Source organism: Orycteropus afer, unplaced genomic scaffold (assembly GCF_000298275.1).
Source record: "Orycteropus afer afer isolate SDZICR_OR568_19922 unplaced genomic scaffold, OryAfe1.0 scaffold00490, whole genome shotgun sequence".
Taxonomy (NCBI): Eukaryota; Metazoa; Chordata; class Mammalia; order Tubulidentata; family Orycteropodidae; genus Orycteropus; species Orycteropus afer.
In genome coordinates this window covers 651,015-670,778 of record NW_006922077.1, presented here as the reverse complement: position 1 = coordinate 670,778, position 19,764 = coordinate 651,015, and the positions used below count along the sequence as shown (strand labels likewise).

Below are 19,764 nucleotides of genomic sequence, written 5' to 3'. Positions count from 1 at the left end.
TAAAGCAGTTACAAGGCTTCAAGAACATTTACATCTCAGTTTGGTCTTGGCTGCAAAGAAACTGAGACTTCACTGAATTTTTTCACCTGAAACCCAAATGCCTTAGCTTTTAGTTTTGTTTTATCCTCAGGTTCACAGGGAAAGAGGAACGGTTAAAATTGAAGGATTTGCTAGCCCAGAGTCCCTGGTACACAAGAATGTCTACCTCCAGGGGATGGTCATGGTCCTTCTCCCTAATCTCTCTGCGGGCTCTGCTTATTATTCTGCCTGGATGCTCACCCCCAGGACAATATGAAGAGTCTTCCCATCTTCAGCGGAGGAGTCTGGGAGAGGGGCCTGGAGGCACAGTGGTGTCTGTAGTGGGTGAGGAGAATGTGGACTGCACCCAGGGGACACCAAAAGGAGTGTCTATAAAATTTTTGTGAATTGTTTCAACAGAAATTTATTATTATTATTTATAAAATATCCCTGTAGATAGTTACAACAATAAAAACATTTTTCATAAGCCCAGCTTACACATATTAATATACTTCCAAGGCTAAGACTCTACACTAATTCACTTTTTGAACCTTCTGATGTGCTCCAGTCAAAGCTGTCATTCATTGTTACCCAATTACGATGACGCTTTGAATCACGTAGTTCATCTGCAGCCCCACAAGCAGGCGCCGTTTTTTTCCTTGCTGCTGCTGTTTTTTATAGTTGCTGATCTTGTCAAATTTCCTGTGATTTAGCTACAATATCGTGGTAATTAGTATTTATGAGAATGAAGTAGTAATTAAAGGAAAAGGCAAAAAATAAAGTTTCTGCTCAGTTATTAATAACATTGTAACTAATAATGTTTTAATTCTGTGTAGAAAGATTTAACAAAACAATTTTGTTCTTAGTATTCATATAATCCACATTTTAAGCAATTTACAACTATGTTTATCAAATACTATTCTATTAAAATTGATAATAAACATTACTAAGTATTCTGTGTGGTTTAGGATGGGAGGAGGTCCATGGGGGCGGTGACAGCATGAGTAACTGGATCACACCAACCCTAGTGACACCACGGGGGGTGGCTTCCCTTGACTTCCCCTCTCTGGTAGGGCAGGGGTTAATGATAAATTGCAACATATCTCTGGGCTGAGTCACCTCCCCCTGCCACTCCCCCCAATTCCCTTCAGCTGAAGTTTTATAAAGAGGACCCAATGCTGGAGAAGGAAAAGAACTGGAGGTAAGAGCCCCCTCCTAGCCTTGCTCCCCTAGCCTCCCAGAAACCTCAGGGTAGAGGGCACAGAGAGCACCTGGATCTCCTGCCTGGTGGATCATGAACTGGCAGCGGCTGTGGCTGGCTTTCCTACTGCCCATGACAGTCTCAGGCTGGGCCCTGGGGCCTACAGAGAAAGAGGCAGCTGTGGTGAGTCCCAGGAAAACAGAGACTCTGGCAGGGGGAGGGCAGGAAGTGCCACTCCACAGTCCCATCCAAGCCTCCCTCCTGACTTTTATCCTAACTGCCTATCTCTTCCTTTTTCTACTCCATGATCATCTATCTATTCCTGCCTGCTCTCCCCCTCCTTCCTCATGTTCTGCCTGAGCTCCTTCCCTGTGGTGCCCCTCTTTCAGCTCTCCACGTCTAGTCCTTGTCTGTCCTGATGGGCCTATTAGGCCACTTAGAAGTTTTATCCTGAGACTGAACCCTTTTTCATTCTGCTTACTCTCCCCGCTATCATAGAATTATCTGCTGCAATACGGATACCTACAGAAGCCTCTAGAAGGACCTGAGGACTTCAAGCCAGAAGACATTACAGAGGCTCTGAGGTGAGAGGTTATAAAGCACATGCCTTCAGAGGTCTTCTTCCCTCTTCACATCTCTTCCTTTCCGCAAGCCCACCTTTGCCTGATCCAAGTCCCTGCCTGGGATCCAGGAATTAGGTGGCTATCATTGTTAGGGTGGTGGGGCATAAGGCAAGATGGAGACCAAAGGATGAGGAGCACAGTCATTGGAATGTCCTAGGCCCTAAGCACTCTTTTGAATCCCTGCTGGGGCAAACAGTTAACACGCTCAACTGTTAACCAAAAGGTTGGAGGTTTTAGTCCACCCAAAAGTACCTACGAAGAAAGGCTTCGCAATCTGCTTTCGAAAACCAGCCTTTGAAAACCCTGTGAAGTGCAATTTTACTTTGAAACACATGGGGTCAACTCCAGGGTAAATGGTTTTTAAAGCACCCCTTTGAAGGCTCTACCTACATTATATCCAAGGTACTAGTGTTTAGTCACATCTACATGAAGTATAATTTATATGTAACTAAGTGGCCTGGTGGCATACTGCCTAAGGCATTTGACTGCTAACTAGAAGGGTGGTGGTTCAAACCCACTAGCTGCTCCTTGGAAGGAAGGTTGGGCAATCTACTTTCGTAGTGATACCCCCTTGGAAACCCAAGGAAGGGTTACTATGAGTCAGATCTGACTCAACGGCAGTGAGTTTGGTTTTTGGTTTTTTATGAGTTGAGTGGTTGACACGATGTATGTGCAAGTAATTGAACACTTATTTACTTCTATGTTGTAGTTTTCCTGTCATATTTTAGATCTAATGGATTTTTTTCCCTGCTCTCAAACATGTTCACAGTCCCTTGAATAGCCCGTAGACTGTGGACACAAAGCAGGCTGGCCTCAGGGTGTGTCCAGCTAGGAGAGAAGAAGGCTGAGGGAGAACAGACCCTGAAGTGAGAGTGCTGATGGGAGAACATTCAAAAAGGAGAAGGGGGACTTCCCCAGAGGAGGAGAAGTTTAAAAATTGTAGTGGAGGCAGAAAGCACCACCTGAGAAGAACTTCATCCAAGTAAAAGAGACTGAGGATGGGAAGATGAACTTGGAGTATCGCCATTTTTTGCAAAACAGAAGAAAAAGTCCTAATTATGATGATTGGAGGCTGGAGTGACCCCTCCAGCTATTCTTGATCACCACCATGGGCATATAAGAGCTATCCTCAATGTCCAGTCATTCCAGAGTCTTCTGCCCTGGTCCTTGCCTTACTGGATCCATCTAGCTCCTTCTTTCCAGTGTTTTTCAGGAAGCATCTGAGCTGCCAGTCTCAGGTCAGCTGGATGACGCCACAAGGGCCCGCATGAGGCAGCCCCGCTGTGGCCTAGCGGACCCCTTCAACCAGAAGACCCTTAAATACTTGCTGCTGGGTGAGGACTGAGCCTGGGAAAAGAAGGGAGAGAAGAGGGTGGCATCGGGAAAGTCTGGGCTAGTTCGGTGTTGAATATTCACTTGGTACCTGGTTGATCACTTCTCTCTGGAGGGGTTGTGATCTAGCTTTGCTACAGGGGAGCTTTGTAGAGTAACCTGAGGTTTGCAAGAAGATATGTGTTTCTAATCTATTTTCTGGTTTGATAACCAGGTCACTGGAGGAAGAAGCACCTGACTTTCCGCATCTTGAACCTGCCCTCCACTCTACCAGCCCCTATAGCCAGGGCAGCCCTGCTCCAAGCCTTCCAGTATTGGAGAAATGTGGCCCCTCTAACCTTTCGGGAAGTGCAGGCTGGCAGGGCTGACATCCGTCTATCCTTCCATGGCCGCCAAAGTCCATACTGCTCCAACACCTTTGATGGGCCTGGTAGGGACCTATTGTCACCTCACAGATCTGTTAGATTACCTCTGTCCCCTTAAGGTTGTGACTGTGGACTCTTAATGTTCAGGTTGTCCCTTATGCCCACCTGCACACTATACTCCCTAATCACATTCTAATATTCCCTAGGATAGCAGCTGGTCCTCTACTGAAGCTTTACCAAGCCTCCTCTTTAGAGATTATACCTCCTTCTCTGGCTTAATTTTCTGTACCTAAGGCATACCTTAGGGAGGACTGGGCCAGAGAGGAGAGTGGCTGGGAAGTAGAGAGACAGAGTCACAACTACCGCTGTAAGAACTAAATGATGACAGGGGAATATGAAAGGAGAGGAAAACACATCCAAGAGACAGTGACTCTAGACAGGGGAATTTTAAAGAAATGGAGTAATTGGAGGAGCTCTGGTGGTACAATGGTTAAAGCATTCAGCTGCTAAGCAAAAGGTTGGCAGTTTGAACCCATCAGCCACTCCACAGGAGAAAGATGTAGCAGTCTTCTTCTGTAAAGATTTACAGCACTGGAAACCCTATGGGGCATTTCTACTCCGTACCATAGGGTTGCTATGAGTGGAAATCAACTCAGTGGCAGTGGGTTTCGGGCTATGGGGAATAATTGGAATTTATAACAGGCAGGGGATGTTCCAGCTTAGTGGCCTCTGACCTCCTTCCTGTCCTCCTTTTCCTTTCTCCAGGGAGAGTCTTGGCCCATGCTGACATCCCAGAGTTGGGCAGTGTGCACTTCGATGAGGATGAGCTCTGGACTGAAGGAACCTACCGAGGGGTGAACTTGCGCATCATTGCAGCCCATGAACTAGGCCATGCCCTGGGACTTGGGCACTCCCGGTACACCAAGGCCCTCATGGCCCCTGTCTACACTGGCTACCAGCCCCACTTCAAGCTGCACCATGATGATATAGCAGGGATACAGGCTCTCTATGGTCAGTCCCTTCCCATGGTGAGCATGAGGGTTGATCTGGTCAGCATCTCCTCATGGAGGGAAAGGCTTGGCTTCTTTTTCTCCCTCCTGCCTGGTTATTCCAGCTTCTTCATCTTTAGGAACTGCTTCTCGCTGAGTCTTCCATGCCTAATCTTACTTCCAGGCCTCTCTCACCTCACAATTATTCTTGGGGCTGGAGAATACACATTCCAGCAAACCTCCTTTCTCCTTTCTGGTGCCTCTCAAAATAACACATCTCCTGCTGATATTAATATGAGCTCACCTAGGCCTCTGTATAGGCCTCTGGACTGATAATAGATGAGTGGAGAGGTCAGGTGCTATGAGTTGTTTCTCTGAGCCTCATTACTTCCTCTTGTAGGCAAGAAGAGCCCAGAGATAGAGGATGAGGACGAAGAAGAGATGATGCTCTCTGTACCCCCAGTGCCAACGGAATTCAGGCCCATGCCAGACCCCTGCAGTGGTGAACTAGATGCCATACTGATGGGTGAGGCCCTTCCCCTTCATCCTGATGACCCTGAATCCCAGACAAACGGAAATAACATGGGACCTCAGTAGAAGCAGTAGAGGTTAGACCCAGGCAGGGGTTAATGACTGTGGAAGGAGGCATGTGGTGTGGAATATAAGTGTGGAGGAACCAGAGGCAAATGAAAGATGGACCAGGCAGGCAATTTCCTTGGTTGCCACCATATAAGGGCCACTAAGGAAGTTCGGGCAATCCTACTTCCGTAGTGATACTGCCTCGGAAACCCAAGGAGGGGTCACTATGAGTCGGGGCCGACTCGACGGCAAATAACAACAACAACAACAACATAATACACCTGGAAATACAGCAAGATGGAGAAAACTGTATTACCCAGAATGCCTAGGGAGGGTATTGTATCCAGTTGGAAGCTATTTGGAATGGAGAGTGAGGTACCCAAGAGGTCCAGCTATTGAGGCTTTTATTTTGTTGACTGGACCAGAGGTGAATTGCTCTGAACAACAAAGGAGAGGTTGAGCACTGGGTCCTCCTTCTCTGTTCTTAATCTTCTTGAATTAAAGTTGAATGAATTTTTGAAGAATCTGCTCTTGGGAGGAAAGCAAATTATCAACCTGCCTGAGACACCCAAATGTCTCTCTCTGTCTGACCCCTGCCTTTTTCTACTTGTTGACACATCTTTTGCTCATAGTGCCCCATGAGAAGACTTACTACTTCAAGGGGGACTACGGTGGACCATGACCAATTCAGGGTAGGGTCCCTTGTTCCGAGTGTCTGCCCTTTGGGAGGGACTCCCAGGAAACCTGGATGCTGAGGTCTTCTCTCCTTGGACACAGTAGATTCTCTTCTTGAAAGATACGGGGCCAGGTTACATTGTCTTATCTGAGGACTTCATCTTCAATAAAGTATAAAAGGGAAGGAGAAATGAGAAGTTTCTTGTTTTGTTTATTTAGTGCCACTCTAACAGGAGATACCACAAATGGGATGGCTTTAACAAATAGGAGTTTATTCTCTTACACTTATAGAGGCTAGAAGTCCAAGTCCACAGTGCCAGGCTCTAGGGGTTGGGTGAAAGCCCTTTGACCTTGGGCTTCAGCTCTGCCTCTTTTTCCTGGCCCACTGAAGCTAGAGACATGTCTTCATTCAGGGAGCTGCTGGCTGGTGATGCTGACAAACCCAAGGTCAACAAATGAAAAGGCATAGTCCCAAACCACATGGCAGGTCATTGATTCAAGTCCATTAAGAGTCCCAAGACTGGCAGACAACAAGGCAGGCTGCTGAACAACCACTTGGCTACAAGCAGGATTCAGGCATGCCAAAAGCTCCAGACCATTCCTGAAACTTTTCCTTATGTACTGGGAGCAGAGCACATCCCTAAAGCGCTAGCCAGCTGCTCACAGTAGATTGGACCATGAAGTTGATGATCAATCTCATCATGGGTAATACTACACCCAGCTGCCCAGACCCTCAAAACCAGGCCCAGCCAAGTTGACACATAACCTTAATTACCACATTTCTGAAAGGGCGAGATCAAAGTACCAAAGGCTATTCGCTGTGAGCCTGGGGGAATTACTCATTCTTCATATGCTCTCAGGAGCCAAGGTGTAGTTCTACATTAATTTCAAGATGTTTCCGGGCTTTCCCAAGAAGCTGAATAGGGTAGAACCCAACCTGGATGCAGCTTTCTATTGCCCTCCCAACCAAAAAGTGTTTTTCTTTAAGGTATAAAGTTCAAAGAAAGGGCAAATCCGTTTAGGAGGGGAGGGGTACGTCATACTGAGAAACCGAACTCTTGAAGGGAAAAATCTGCAGTTGGTGTGGGTTGGGGCCAGACCCTAGGGGGTCTCTATGTTCTCTCATCCTTCTCTTCCCCACCACCACTTCACACCCAGGGCTCTGGGTACTGACAGTCAGATGACCTGGCCCGAACTGGCTTCAGCAGTTACCCCAAACCAATCCAGAGGTTGTTTACGGGAACACCAGACGGGCCCTCAGCTGCAATGAGTTGGTGGGATAGCCAAGTCTACTTCTTCAGGGTAAACACTAGTGGTGCTTCAATCAGCAGCTTTGAGTAGAGAAGGGCTATTACTCCCAGAGATTCCGCCCAGAATTGAATGCACTATCATCCCAAGACCTTAGACATTGTCTGATCAGGCAGGGATACCACTCAGCCAAAGCTACAACCTTGGCTACCACTGCCTCAGCCATAGATAGCAGCTCAAATGCTGACCACTCACAAACACAATCTTGGACACTATGTCCTTAGCCACAGGTTCCACCACCCTTTCATTACATGACAATGACACTCTCCCAAAGGCGAAGACCTGCATCAAATGTCTGCTCTACAGACCACCATTAGCCAAACCAAGTCAAGCTGTTAGACCACAGACTTTTAAAGGTATCCAGCTCTGGTCAACACTCCCCTGTGCTCTTTCCCTCCTGGTCAGTGCCTGTCTGACTCTCGTTCAGACCCCAGCTCTACCCATTTCCTCCCCATCCTTGTCCTACATAGGACTTCCCAACTGTCACATATTCTCTGGAGGACAGTGGTGGAGAAAAGGTGTCAATCAGAACTTTAGCTGATAGGAGGCAACAGCCGGGAGCCTTTTGGGTCCTTTTCTTCCTAGATAAAGTGCAAAGAAGAATATTGTGGCCACTAAAATGTGTAAGTGCTTTGGTATCCTTGAGAATCACAATTATTTGTTTATTGGCTGGTGAATTAACCTCTTTGAGCCCTGGATTCCCCACTGGCAAAATAACATTAATACCAATCCTGCAGGGTTGTTGCATTAAATGATATAAAAAATGAAGTGCAGAGCATATCTGGCAGGTTTGTGCTCAATAAAGGCCAATTCTGTGTTTTTGAGAGGAGTGAATGGCTCTTCCTTGGCTGTGTGTTTGTGTGAACCCCTATCAGATGTTCAAGGGACAGAGGATCTGTCAATGTGGCTAACTCTTGGTTTTGGAGAACAGAGAACAGAATCCAGCAACAGCATGGTCAGAGTCCATGCTTTAGTAGTCAGTGCCAATTATTCACATGCTTCCTGCCACGTTTTTCCTCCCTCCTATCATGGCCTTGCTGCCCAGGGGTGGGATATATCTTCCCTCAGGCTCTCTGGGGAACAAGGGAACAGACATTGGGCTGGAGAATTGGAGGGGAGAAGAGTTAGAGTGGCTTAGTGGCTGGAATTTAATGAGAACTTTTAAGCTTCAGGTGGCAATTAGTCTCACCCACAGTGAGAGGCAGAGAAGGCACTTATCTCCCATGCAGCCCTGAAGACCAGGCTCTTTGGAGCAGAAGGGGAAGACTTTGGCAGGGGGGTCTGGTGCTATTTGGCATCTTGCTGGTGGATCCGAAGAAGTTGGAGATGTCTTCCTTTGCTGGCAGCTCAAGACTACTGCTTTGGACAGTGGTCCTATAAGTGTATTTCTGTGATCTGAATTCTCAGGTATATAGTAGAGCTGACAAGGGGCAAGGTTGTTCTTGGTCACAGCCAGCTATCCAGAGGGACCGAGTAGCTGAACCTGTGGGCTCAGGACCATAGTTGCAGGGGACGTCAAGCTCAATTGGCATAACATACTACACAAAACATTGTTCCACCTCCTACTTTGGCGAGTAGCGACTGGGATCTTAAAAGCTTGCAAGCAGCCATCTAGATACAGTGATGAGTCTCTCCTCATCTAGAGCAAAGAAGAATGAAGAAAACCAAAAATTCATGGAAAGAATTAGTCCTAGCGACTGGTACACCATGCGATCCTCAACCTATACGACTGTAAGACCAGAAGAACTAGATGGTGCCCGGCTACCACTGTCAACCACTCTGAGGGGGATCTATGTAGGAGATCCTGGATAGAGAGGGAGACCAATGTAGAACAAAACTCAAAATCATTTGGAAAAAAAAAAGCGGGGGGGACCAGGTTTCCTGGTCTGATAAAGCCTGGTGAAACCACAGAGACTATGGCCCCTAGCTGCCCTTCAGGTCTGGAATTGAACCCACACCTGTGGCTTCCAGCCAAACAAAAGACAGACGTATGAGTTGAACATTTACCTGAGGTAGACACACTCCTTGGGAAGAACAATCATGGGAGAAAGAAGGGCTGTTTATGCACAGGGAGAAAGCTCAGGGGACAGGAGTGCATGGAGGAATGGACACAGGGAAGAGGTAACTATGGGGAGGAAATGGGAGGGGAGCTGTTGCATTGTGGTAAATTATAGTCAATGTCATGAGACAAAGTTTATGTGAACTGCTATATGGAAAGTGAATTTGCTCTGTAAATTTTCACCCAAATTATAATTAAAGAAATAAAAAAGAAATGTGAAAAAAAAAAGACTACTGCTTTGGAGGAGGCAATACAGATGCAGAGAGGCTTTTTTAGATGCTGAATCCCACCCCTAAACACACTGCCACTGTAAAGAAACCTGTCTGACCTCCCTGTCATGGTCCTGTCATGCCTTATGTTTCCCAGTTACTCCAAAAGAAACTTTTTCTTTGTAATCCTCCTAATCATTTTTCTTGGACTTTACTGAGATCCTCCTTTTCCTTCCCTAATAGTTCCCAATAACTCTTCACAATTTCTCTTCTCATTCTTACCCAGATCTTCTTTGGTTCTTCGAAATCTAATTTTCTTTCAATGTCCTGACCGGGAAGTCACATCACACTGTGGAAATCCTCACCCTTCTCCCTCACCCCTTCTCTCATCAAGTCTGGGAAACTGGGGACATGAATGGGCACAAGTTGGCTATTTCTGTACCATGACATTAACTTACCATTAATGTGGTTTCCATGTACCTTACCCATGAGCCCCAAGTGCCCCTAGGGGGGGCCAGGATCCAAGGAAGACCCAGCTATACCAGCAGAGAGGAGGCAGGGCTGGAAGTGCCTGCAGCCATTGGCTTAGCTAACTGCACAGTGCCAGCCCCTCTAGGGAGAAGTCAGCACAGGCCACCAGTACTACACCAGCCAGTGAGGCTGTGCTGAGAACTGTGAATGGGCGTGGCCACCGAAGCATGAGCAGGGCTCCCAGCAGTGCTAGCCCCACCAGGCCTCCTGCTGGGACCCAGGCTGAAGGCGGCTGGTAGATGGGCTCGGTGCCCAACAGGGCCCCAGCTCCTAGGGTCAGGCCTAGTAGGAGACCAGTCAGAAAGAGACCAACATTGCGAACCAGCATGGTGACCAGGCCGCAGAGGAGTCCAATGCCCAGCGCAATGCCTGCGCTCACCTCCAGGCTCAGCTGTGTCTCCAACACCCGCTCTTTGTGGCACAACAGGAAGATCACCAGGGCTCCCGACAGCAGGCCCGAGAGAAACATCACGGCCTTGAAGCAGCGGTAGCCTGGGAAGGGAGGCAGGAGGCACTAAGCGGTAGAAAGGAGAGTCTACAGGGATGACTCTGATGATCTAAGTGGGCAAAGAATGGCTACTCAGAGGAGCAGAAGACAGAAATAGCATATCCAGGGGTAATTGCAGGGAGGGCAAGGGGCTTTTCAGGAACTGTGAGGGGATGAAAGAGAGTATCAGGGGGTATGTCTGGAGAGAAAGTCTAGCCCTACCAGGGATGGTAGGTTGAAAGAAATCAGCACAGGCTGGTGAACGGTGACAAAGCCTTAGGTAATGGAGGATATGTTGGGAGTAGAGTCTTGAGGTAAGAGACAAGAGCAGTGCAAAGGAGAGCTGCCATGGGTCAAAGTCGGAGGGTACAGGCATGGGGAAGGGCAAGAAGAGATGATGGCCATACAGGCATGGGCCCACACTGAAGGTAGGTATTCCCTGGTAGAGCAGTGGAGGGGAACCAGGAGCAGAAATATGTGGCATCGTCCTTGAGGGTGACAGTCTTGGTAGCTGCCCCCCAGGACCCTCACCAAAGCAGCAGTAGATGATTCCAAAGCAGCAGCAAAGGGCACACACTAGTGTGGGCGCCAGTTCAGGACTGTCCTGGGGTTCTAAGACACATCTTGGGTCTGGAGGCTCGAGGAGTTGTTGGTTAAAGGCCCTGGGGTCAGAGGTCACCACCAGGGGCAACAAGGCTTCCTCCATGGCTGAAGAGGAGGTGGCCACAAGGGGGAGGTGTCAATTCTTCTCATCCATCCAGGAATGTCTTGAGGAAGTTGGGAAACCTGCAAAGGGGTAGAGGGTAGTAACTCAAAAACCAAAACCAAAGTTACTGCCATTGAGTAGGATCCTACCACAGTGACCCCTCAGGTTTCCAAGGCGGTATTTCTATGGAAGTAGATTGCCCAATCTTCTTTCCGAGGAGCGGCTGGTGGGTCTGAACCACCAGCCTTCTGGTTAGCAATGAAATGCCTTAGGCAGTAACTCAGATGTCCACAAATATTGAGGACTCTGTACCTCACTTCTTTTGAAGAAATGTCAGTTTGTGAAGGAAGAATGGCCCTACTGGGGTACCTTAAAAAATCTGCAGGATTGGGTTGAGGGAAGTGGGTTGTCTGTTCACTACTCTCTGAAACAAGGATACTAAGTAAAACTGAAAGAAACAAATGGAAATCTCAAACACTAAGGACCCTTTTTCTGCCTCCTAGCTTTTCCAGGTTAGAGTAGGAAAGGAAGCTTTGGGTCTGGGCAGGGAAGGGCCCAATGGGCAGGGAAGGGCCCAACGGTCAGCAGTGGCATTGGGGGCTAAAGCCCCAGCAGCTTGTTCCAGTTGAAAAGAAACCTTGTCATATCTGCAGCTGGGACTCAAAACTACTCCACTGGACTGGGAAGGGAGGGGTTAACCCAAAAGGAGAGGGAGGAGGAAGAGGAGAGAATGAGTCATGGTGGGGGTCTCAGACAGCTGCTCTAACCCCAGGGAAGGAAGAGGGAAAAACACCAGACCCCAAAGGAGTTTGGGACATGGAATCAAGTAAAGATAGTCACCCACACTTTGTCAGGTTTTTGAAGCCCCGGCTTCATGCTCAGAGAGTTGTGGAGGGAAGGGGTGGTCAATCACACTCTTCCATGGCCCCTCATGGAATAAGCAGGAACTCAAATCCTACAGTAGCCAGTCTTGCTCCTCCCTTCAGGACACTGGTAGGACTTCTTCCTACCTTTCCCTTCCCCTAGGAGTGTCAGGTCTGCCACTGGAATTAAAAACAGTTCCTGAAAAGAGAACACCTTGGAGGGGTTGGTATCTGGGGCACTACTGGAGTGGGTGGGGTGGATGCAGGTACTTTCCTCCAGCTGTCTCCTCTTGGACACCAAGCAAGGTCCCAACAGGCTCCAGGGATTGCTTAGGAAATCCCTAAGGCTCCTCTCTCAATTCGCTTGGAAATCTGAGGACACTAAAGAAGGGGAAGTTGGGGACGGGGTGTTTACTCACCACCCTGCGAGGACTGAGGAGAGGAGGGGGTGGATGTGCTTCCCTAGAGTCCCAGCTGCAAGCTTGCTCCGAGATCTTAGGCGTCGGGGTGGCTGTCGGACGTGGGCATCCCCAGGGCCACTCTGCAGCCCTCTAAACTCTTGCAAGTCGTAGCCCAAGCCCTGGGAGCAAAATGCAACCAGCTTGGGGGTGGAGGAAGGGGGCAGGGTGGGAGGGGGTGACATCATGGGGCGGGCCCCTCCAACTCTTTATCTTGTGTTTTGGGGGGAGCCAGGTTGCTCACTGCGCTAAGCCAGGACCACAGATCTCAAAGCACAGCAGGGAAGGATCTTGAGGGAGTGCCGCAAGAGGTTTGGGGAAGGTATTTGAATACTTAAGAAATAACTCTCAATAACTTGAAGCGCAGAAAGCTCCAAATGGGGTCCCATTGCTCCCCTTGTTCCAGCTTGGTTTCTTCCATTTCCCAGAGAATTGGAGTATTGTCTTCTGCAGAACAGGGTGGTCGGGACCGGGCACTCGGGCAAGGGGCTGTTACTGGCCTGGGGCGCCAGCGGGTACTTGAGGGGTGGGGGAACCTTGCGGAGAAAGACGAGGTCTGGAAAGGGCACTGACGAGACCAGTTTAAGAGGCTTGAGGCGTGTGCACAGGACGGCACCGAAAGCAAGGGGACCTAAGCCTGCTCTGCGTGGGGGCGGGGGCGGTCGTCGACGTGGATCTTATAGCTCAGTATGCAAATGAGACTCAAAGCAGACTGCAGATCTGTGCAGCGCTCTTTGGCACTGGGCTCCGGCCATAAACCTAGCGGCGCTATGTCCCCAGTCTGACAGCCCCGCTCTGTGACCTCGCCTTGGAGTTGCGTGGAGAGGGGCAAATTCGGACCGTAGGAGCGACAGTTAAACACCGGCACTTCGCCAGCTGGGCCAGGCCCTGGGGAGGGCCAAGGTTGCTGGGAAAGGTGGAGCAGCGCTGGGGGGCCAGGGCCGGGGGTAGTCTGGGACGCCCTCCCTCCCACCCCAGCAGGATACAAAGGGGCCTCTGCCCTCGGCTGCGGCCCAAGAGGAACGGATCAAGGCGGAGGCTCCTCTGCGTTCCCTGGTTTTGTCTGTAAAGGAGACGGAGTGTGGCTCGGTGGCTCTCTTCCATCTCTCAATCTAGGCAGAGCACAGGACTCCAACCAGAGGAACCCTGAGAATCTGCCCCCCGCTCGCAGGCACTGCTGCAGCGCACACTTGCTTCGCTTCTAGGGTTGCAATCTGTCCGGATTCCATTCTAGCAAGCAGAGAGGGCAGCAGCGTAGGACCCCTTAATGGGCGGGTCCGTTTCTTTCTGGAACCGCCTCTTTGATTTGACTCTGAGCTTGCCCCACTGGGCGTTCCTCCGCCAACCACCTTCCTTCTCCGTCCCGTCTCTTCCCTGGTGACGCCGGAAGTGGAAGTGGGTGCAGGTCGGCGGCCGCAGCAGAGACGGAAGACGGAAGCAGAGCGGGAGGGGGAGACGGGGGAGCTGCTCTGGTATCTTACCCTGGCCCCAGTCCCAGCTGCTAGAGGAGGAGTTACTGCTGCACTTTAGTAAGTTACCTTCGCCCCAGGATACTCAGCCCGAGGATTCCAGGGTTGTCTCTCTCTGGAACAACCCTAAGCTCCGCCCCCAGGTTTTCCTTAAGGGCTGCACAGTCTCCATCCTTTTCTGGTAGCGAGCGGCTCACCTTTCTGGCCGCCTTCCAGTTTTCCCCAAGAGTGACCCTATGACCACACACTTTATGGTACACTCTAGGATTATAGCTTTCTGGACAGCTGAAAGCTATGGGGGTTTGGAGGAGTCTCCAAGAACTTCAGAAGACGTTCTCCTCTCTCACAGTGAAGACTTTGGGAAGGAGGTGTTTGCTTTAAATGTATCCTGTTACGAGATTATTTAAACCCTATCAGTCCCATCCTTGACACCTTTGTTACAGGCATCAGAACCTACCATGATGGCTGTGACCTAAAACCCTCAGGAAGCCCCAGGGTCATGGCCCAGAAGCATCCCGCAGGAAGAGGGTTGTGTGGAGCCCAACACAGTGATGGTGCTTCCCTCGGGACTTTAGGACCCTCGGTGGACCCTGACACACTTTCATTCTCAGGACCTGGGGACTCAGCAGGGACTGGTCTTAATGGTACCGGCTGCCTCACGGAGCAATCAGATCCTAAGTACACACAGCCCCCAAATCCAGCCCACTGGTCGGATCCAAGCCATGGCCCCCCAAGGGGTCCAGGACCTCCCAGGAATGGAGAGGATCCTGATCAGAATGAGATATCTTCAGACGAAGTCGAGTGCAACAGGACTCTCAAGAGAGAATAAGGCTGGATATTACTAGGAGGATGGGAACCCTTCTTTTCTTTCTATTCTATCTGTTTGCAACTGCCAAGGAACCCCTGGAATCCCTGAAGGTCATTACTCTGAGGGAAGAGATAGCTCTTCTAGCAACTTCTGCCAGCACTGTATCTCTCCAGCCTTGCAGGAGGATGAAAAGTTGGAAGAGAAGTATGATGAGGAACCTCGTAAGTTCACCAGTGACTTTTCATGTGTGCCCAGTGGAAAGACACCTCCACCCCAGAGACAATGGCAATGCCTTCCAACCAAGGAGGATACTCGAGAGGGTGGACACACAAATCACTGGCCCTCTGGAAGACAGACATCAGCTGGGTGGGAAAGAAGTCAGACAGGTGTAGAGGCCTGGGATTTTGGGGAGCAGCAGAACTATGTCAGCTTGGACAAGCAGGCTTCTGGAGGCTAACTGAACTGCTGGTATTGGTGGGAGAATACGTGGAAACTTGTGGGCATCTCATCTATGCATGCAGGCAGCTGAAAGGCAGTGATCTGGACCTTTTTCGAACCTGGGTGGGAGTCTGGGCTGGGCGGCTGAGGCGCTGGGCCCAGGTGATATTCCAGTTTCTGAGCCAGGGGTTTTGCTATGGCATAGGGCTGCTCACCCATTTACTTAGGCTACTGGGTGCTTTGCTGCTTCTGGCTGTGGCCCTCTTGGGCTGTCTACAGTTGGGCTGGCAGTTTCTGGTAGGACTAGGTGACCGGTTGGGCTGGAAGTGGGCTAAGGCCACCTGGCTATTCTCTTGGCTGGATTCTCCTGCCTTGCAGTGTTAACCTGACTCTGCTGAGAGACAACAGGCCATGGCAGAAGCTGGTATAAATGGTTGGGTGGTTGGGTGGAGTTGCCTTTGGTCAAGCAGAGGATTAACAGGCAGTAGAGTGCACTCATAACTAGTGGGCACGACTGCAAGCCTGAAGAGGAAGTGGCTCGACTCTTGACCCAGACTTGTGAAAACAAGCAGCTGGATGTAGTTATTCCCATAACTACAGATAAGACTGGTAGTCAGCTACACGGTGAGCAGCTGAGTAGTTGCCATAGGGATGTGGTCTGCTTCCAGTATAGAAGACAATTTTAGAAAAGTCTTGAGCTTTTTGGCGCACCTGGATCCTGCATTTGGTCAAGTCTTAATCTCAGTGCTCTGCCATGTTCTCTGCCAATCAAGACTGTTTCTAGAGTTGAACTAGTGGCCTGCTGTGTTGCTTAATAATCTTGGGACTGTGCCATTTCACTTGTTGACATTGGTTTTGTCAGCCTCAGCAGCTTCCTGAGTTAAGAGACACCTCCAGCTCCAGTAAACTGAGTGCAAGAGGCAGAGCTGAAGCAAAGGTCAAGGGGCCTTCACCCAGCCTCCAGAGCTGGCACTTTGAACTTGGACTTGTACCCTCCTGAACTGTAAGAGAATAAATCTGTTTGTTAAAGCTACCCACTTGTGATATCTTCTGTTACAGCAGCACTAGAGAACCCAAACATCCCCCCTAAACTTAAGAGTACAACAGGGGAGATGCTGAGGAACTTGCAGGAAGAGGTAAACTGAAGCCCATAGTCCATCTGCTCCTAGAGTGTCAGTAGCCGAGCTTTTCCTTGGTCATGGGTCTCCAAGGGTGCCCCTTTCACCATTGGTAGGAAGACATAGCTTGGAAGGAGGGGAGGGGCAGTCTGAGAGGGCAGAAGGTAATCCGTTAGCCAGAGAATTCTAAGGAATTAGAGGATCGCCAAAGAAAGGAGTAAGTCCCCAGAGAACTGGTCATTGAATTTTATTTTTGGTTGAAGGATACCTGGGATGAGTATGAGGGTGTGGGTGAGTGAGTACTCACCAAGTTATGGATGACATTGGTCAGGGTCCAGACAACAGGAACACTGAAGAAGAAAATGCTGAGTAGAACCACATGCAGGAGTCTTACTAAGATGATGTAGGCCAACCAGATGCCCTGGCTCTTCATCACTCACGTGTTGGGGTTTACTTCACTGTGTGCCACCCCCACATTCATCCTACCACAGTGGAGGATCAGGCAAGAATGCAACTCAGTTTCAACTTTACAGGAACTTGTCCCCCCACTTTTGTCCTAAATAGCCCAAATGCCCTGAACTCTACCTATAATGAAAGAACCCCCATTCAGCACAAAAGGAAATTGGAAGATTTGGGGAATTTTAAAAAAGAATCCTCCCTACATTTTAGAAACATAATGTAATTCTTACACTTCAACTGTTTAGGGCATCCGCTTCAAGGAGCAATGGAAACAGGAGTATTTTATTTTACTGAAGACGTTAATGAAGAATCATGAAAAAGTTGCAAACACCCAAAACCCCGGGAGGGGGTCATGGAAATAAAAAAGGAACAACCAGGAAGGCTGAAGGGGTGGAGCTATTTCTAATTTTTTTTTCCTATGGGTCCGTCAGTCCTCTCATCCTCTTGTAAGGCAAGCAGACAGCATCCCCATTCTTTCTCAAGTGTGGGCGCTGCAAGAACTTGCCCTGGGCTTCTGAGCATCTCAACGCCTAGGAAGATGGAGCCGTAGTCCTAATTCCATGGTGGTTCTGGTCATCTCAACGTGGTCTTTTAAACTGGTTTTACCTTTAAAGCTGGTGCTTGATTAGAAGCAGCTCTTGCCCGCTTCTGCCTGATATTCTCTAAATCTTACAGAACCAACTCAACGCTTCTTCCAGCTTCCCTCTCTTGTTCGTCAGGTCCCCTCGGGGATCTCTTCAGCACTGTTTTTAACTCCCTTGCACCTTCCTTACCCCTCCCGCATTTTTCCATAAGAATCCCTTTCCAGTCTCGGAGTAGCCCCTACCCTTGACAGGTTCGACCCTCCAGCGGAGCAGCGTAGGCTTCCAAGCTGTGGTAGGAAGCCTCCGCCTAAGCACATTTGCACTCTCTCTATTGGTGGAACAGAATCAGCGCTGCTACCCCTCATTGGTTGGCGGTCTGCAATGGGGACGTGTAATTGGTCTCCATTTCCGTCGTTCGAAAGACAGAATCTGCCCTTTTCTCTGTCGCACTTTTGGAGAGGGGTGGGGAAAGCTGCAGAGAAGAGAAGCGTAACGACATCTATTCCCTAATGGGAAGAGGTGTTGGTATTAAGATTGGCAGCGAGCGGTTGGTCTTGGTTCATTGGGCTAAGGGGAAGCTCCTGGAGGCAGCGGGTGGGGGCTAGTGGAGTAGAGGGGGTAACAAGATGGCGGCGGAGACAGTGGAGCTTTATAAGCTCAAGGTACTTTGAAAGGGAGAAGGGCTGAATTGGACTTTTTTGTAATTTGAATTCTGAACAGTGGCTCGCGCCTTCTCCTGCGTGTTCTGCTTGCAGATATTTGCATTTTGTTTTCCGGCTCCTTCCAGAGCTAGTCGGTTTTTCTTTTGTGCTTGCTTTCTTCCCTACTACGCTTTCCTACTTTCCCGTTCTTCCTCACGGCTCTACTGTTATCTCTACTTGTTATTTCGACTCCCTGGTTTTCTTCATAACTGTATTGTCAGTCACCCTTCCCCACTGGGTTGTGGAAGTGCCTTCTACATGTAAGACTCCCTTTTCGTTTCTTGTCGGAGCTGCATTACATCAGTGGTCCCCTCCTCAGAGCCCCACGCAGGACACGGGACACCTTTTATTTCTTTCTGGGTTGGTGTTTGCCGTCTGTTGACCAAAGTTGAGATTTTCCTTTTAGCAGGTGATGGCACCTTTGCGTATTATTGTCTATCTAGGACCGAAACGTGATTCATAAAATGTTTCCAGTCCTTTTTACGCCCCCCCCGGGGGTTAAGCCCCCGGGGCTAACTTTGAAACCTGGGAGAGGCTTGGGATTCAGGAAGCGTAAAGAGTTACTAAAGGCACAGGCACCTCAGATTTAGATGTTTCTAGAGTTCTCTCTGGTTTTCTGACCCCCCAGGCCGTACCTCCTATCTCCTGCGGGAGAGAGAAGTTCAGTACTCTGGGAAAGCAATTCCAAAGTTAAGGTTATTTCTGTGCCATTGGTATCGTGGATGGACCTGGGATCTCTTGGTATCACCACTGGGTGACACTCCGAACCTCAGAAGCTATTTGAAGTTACATGTTTTGGTAGCTTTTTCACATTTGAATTATAGTTTTCCTGGAAGAAAAGATAAATTTCTTTTATGATGAATTAAGAGACTATATTGATAAATTGTCCATTTGTGATTTCACAGTTTTCCCATCAGATATTTTAGTTACAATCTTGGGAATCGTGAACAAAGAAGGCTGATTCAGCGAAAATTTAAGGTTGATTATCATAAGAGCTTGATACAAGTAAGTTTAAGTAGTAAGGATAAGGAGAGGTTCTTTCTTTAATCACTTTTAAGTTGACCTCAATTAGCCTTTGTCTGAAAGAGGATCTATTTCTTACCCTTGGATTCTAGATTGTACTAGTGGATTTTTGTGTTATGCAGGAGTTACTGTTAAGTTAGTGGTACTGAAATTAATCAGTGGCCTCTTTATCAAGATAAGTAGGAAAACTGAGCCACCAACTTCATTGTATATAATTTACATACAAATTACTTAGATACTACTGTACTGTTTTGTATATTATAAAGCAACAAAATGGAATTTTTGAATGGATGAGATAGAAGGAAATAGAAAATCTGTTATTTTTCTTCCTGTTCATCCAGTTTTTGAAACCCCTGGAGTAAATCATCAGCTCCTCCCCTGATTTGCCTTTACTGATATGTTGGTTTATAGAGTTCCTCAAACCATCAAATCTGTAATTTTCAGATCTTATTAAATTAACATTGGATTGAATAAGTCACTTTTACCTCAGACCTGACTTCAGGTGTTAGAGTCTAAGAGAACGTGAGGCATTCCACACAGACTATAAAGGACTCACTCTTTTAATCATGTTTGCTTGTCTTTGCTTTTTCTCTGTTGTTGTGTTGTTGTTATGTGCTGTCGAGTTGGACCCGACTCATAGCGACCCTTCCTTGGGTTTCCGAGGCAGTATTAGTGGCTAAGACACTTGCCTGCTAACCAGACGGCTGGCGGTTCAAACCCACCAGCCACTCCTCGGAAGGAAGGTTGGGCAATCCTACTTG

At 48.7% G+C, this 19,764-nt stretch overlaps 1 protein-coding gene and 2 pseudogenes across 1 annotated transcript; 2 read left to right on the top strand and 1 right to left on the bottom strand.

Moving 5' to 3' along the window:
- The first annotated feature begins 1,312 nt into the window (after nucleotides 1-1,312).
- LOC103209341 lies at nucleotides 1,313-9,689 on the top strand (annotated as a pseudogene).
- A 150-nt stretch (nucleotides 9,690-9,839) lies between these two features.
- LOC103209340 (transmembrane protein 198-like) lies at nucleotides 9,840-11,129 on the bottom strand. Its single transcript, XM_007955163.2, is given in 3 exon segments — nucleotides 9,840-10,381; nucleotides 10,908-11,103; nucleotides 11,106-11,129. Coding segments are annotated over 3 exon segments (762 nt in total).
- Nucleotides 11,130-14,371: 3,242 nt separating this feature from the next.
- On the top strand, nucleotides 14,372-16,263 carry LOC103209339 (annotated as a pseudogene).
- The last annotated feature ends 3,501 nt before the right edge of the window (nucleotides 16,264-19,764 follow it).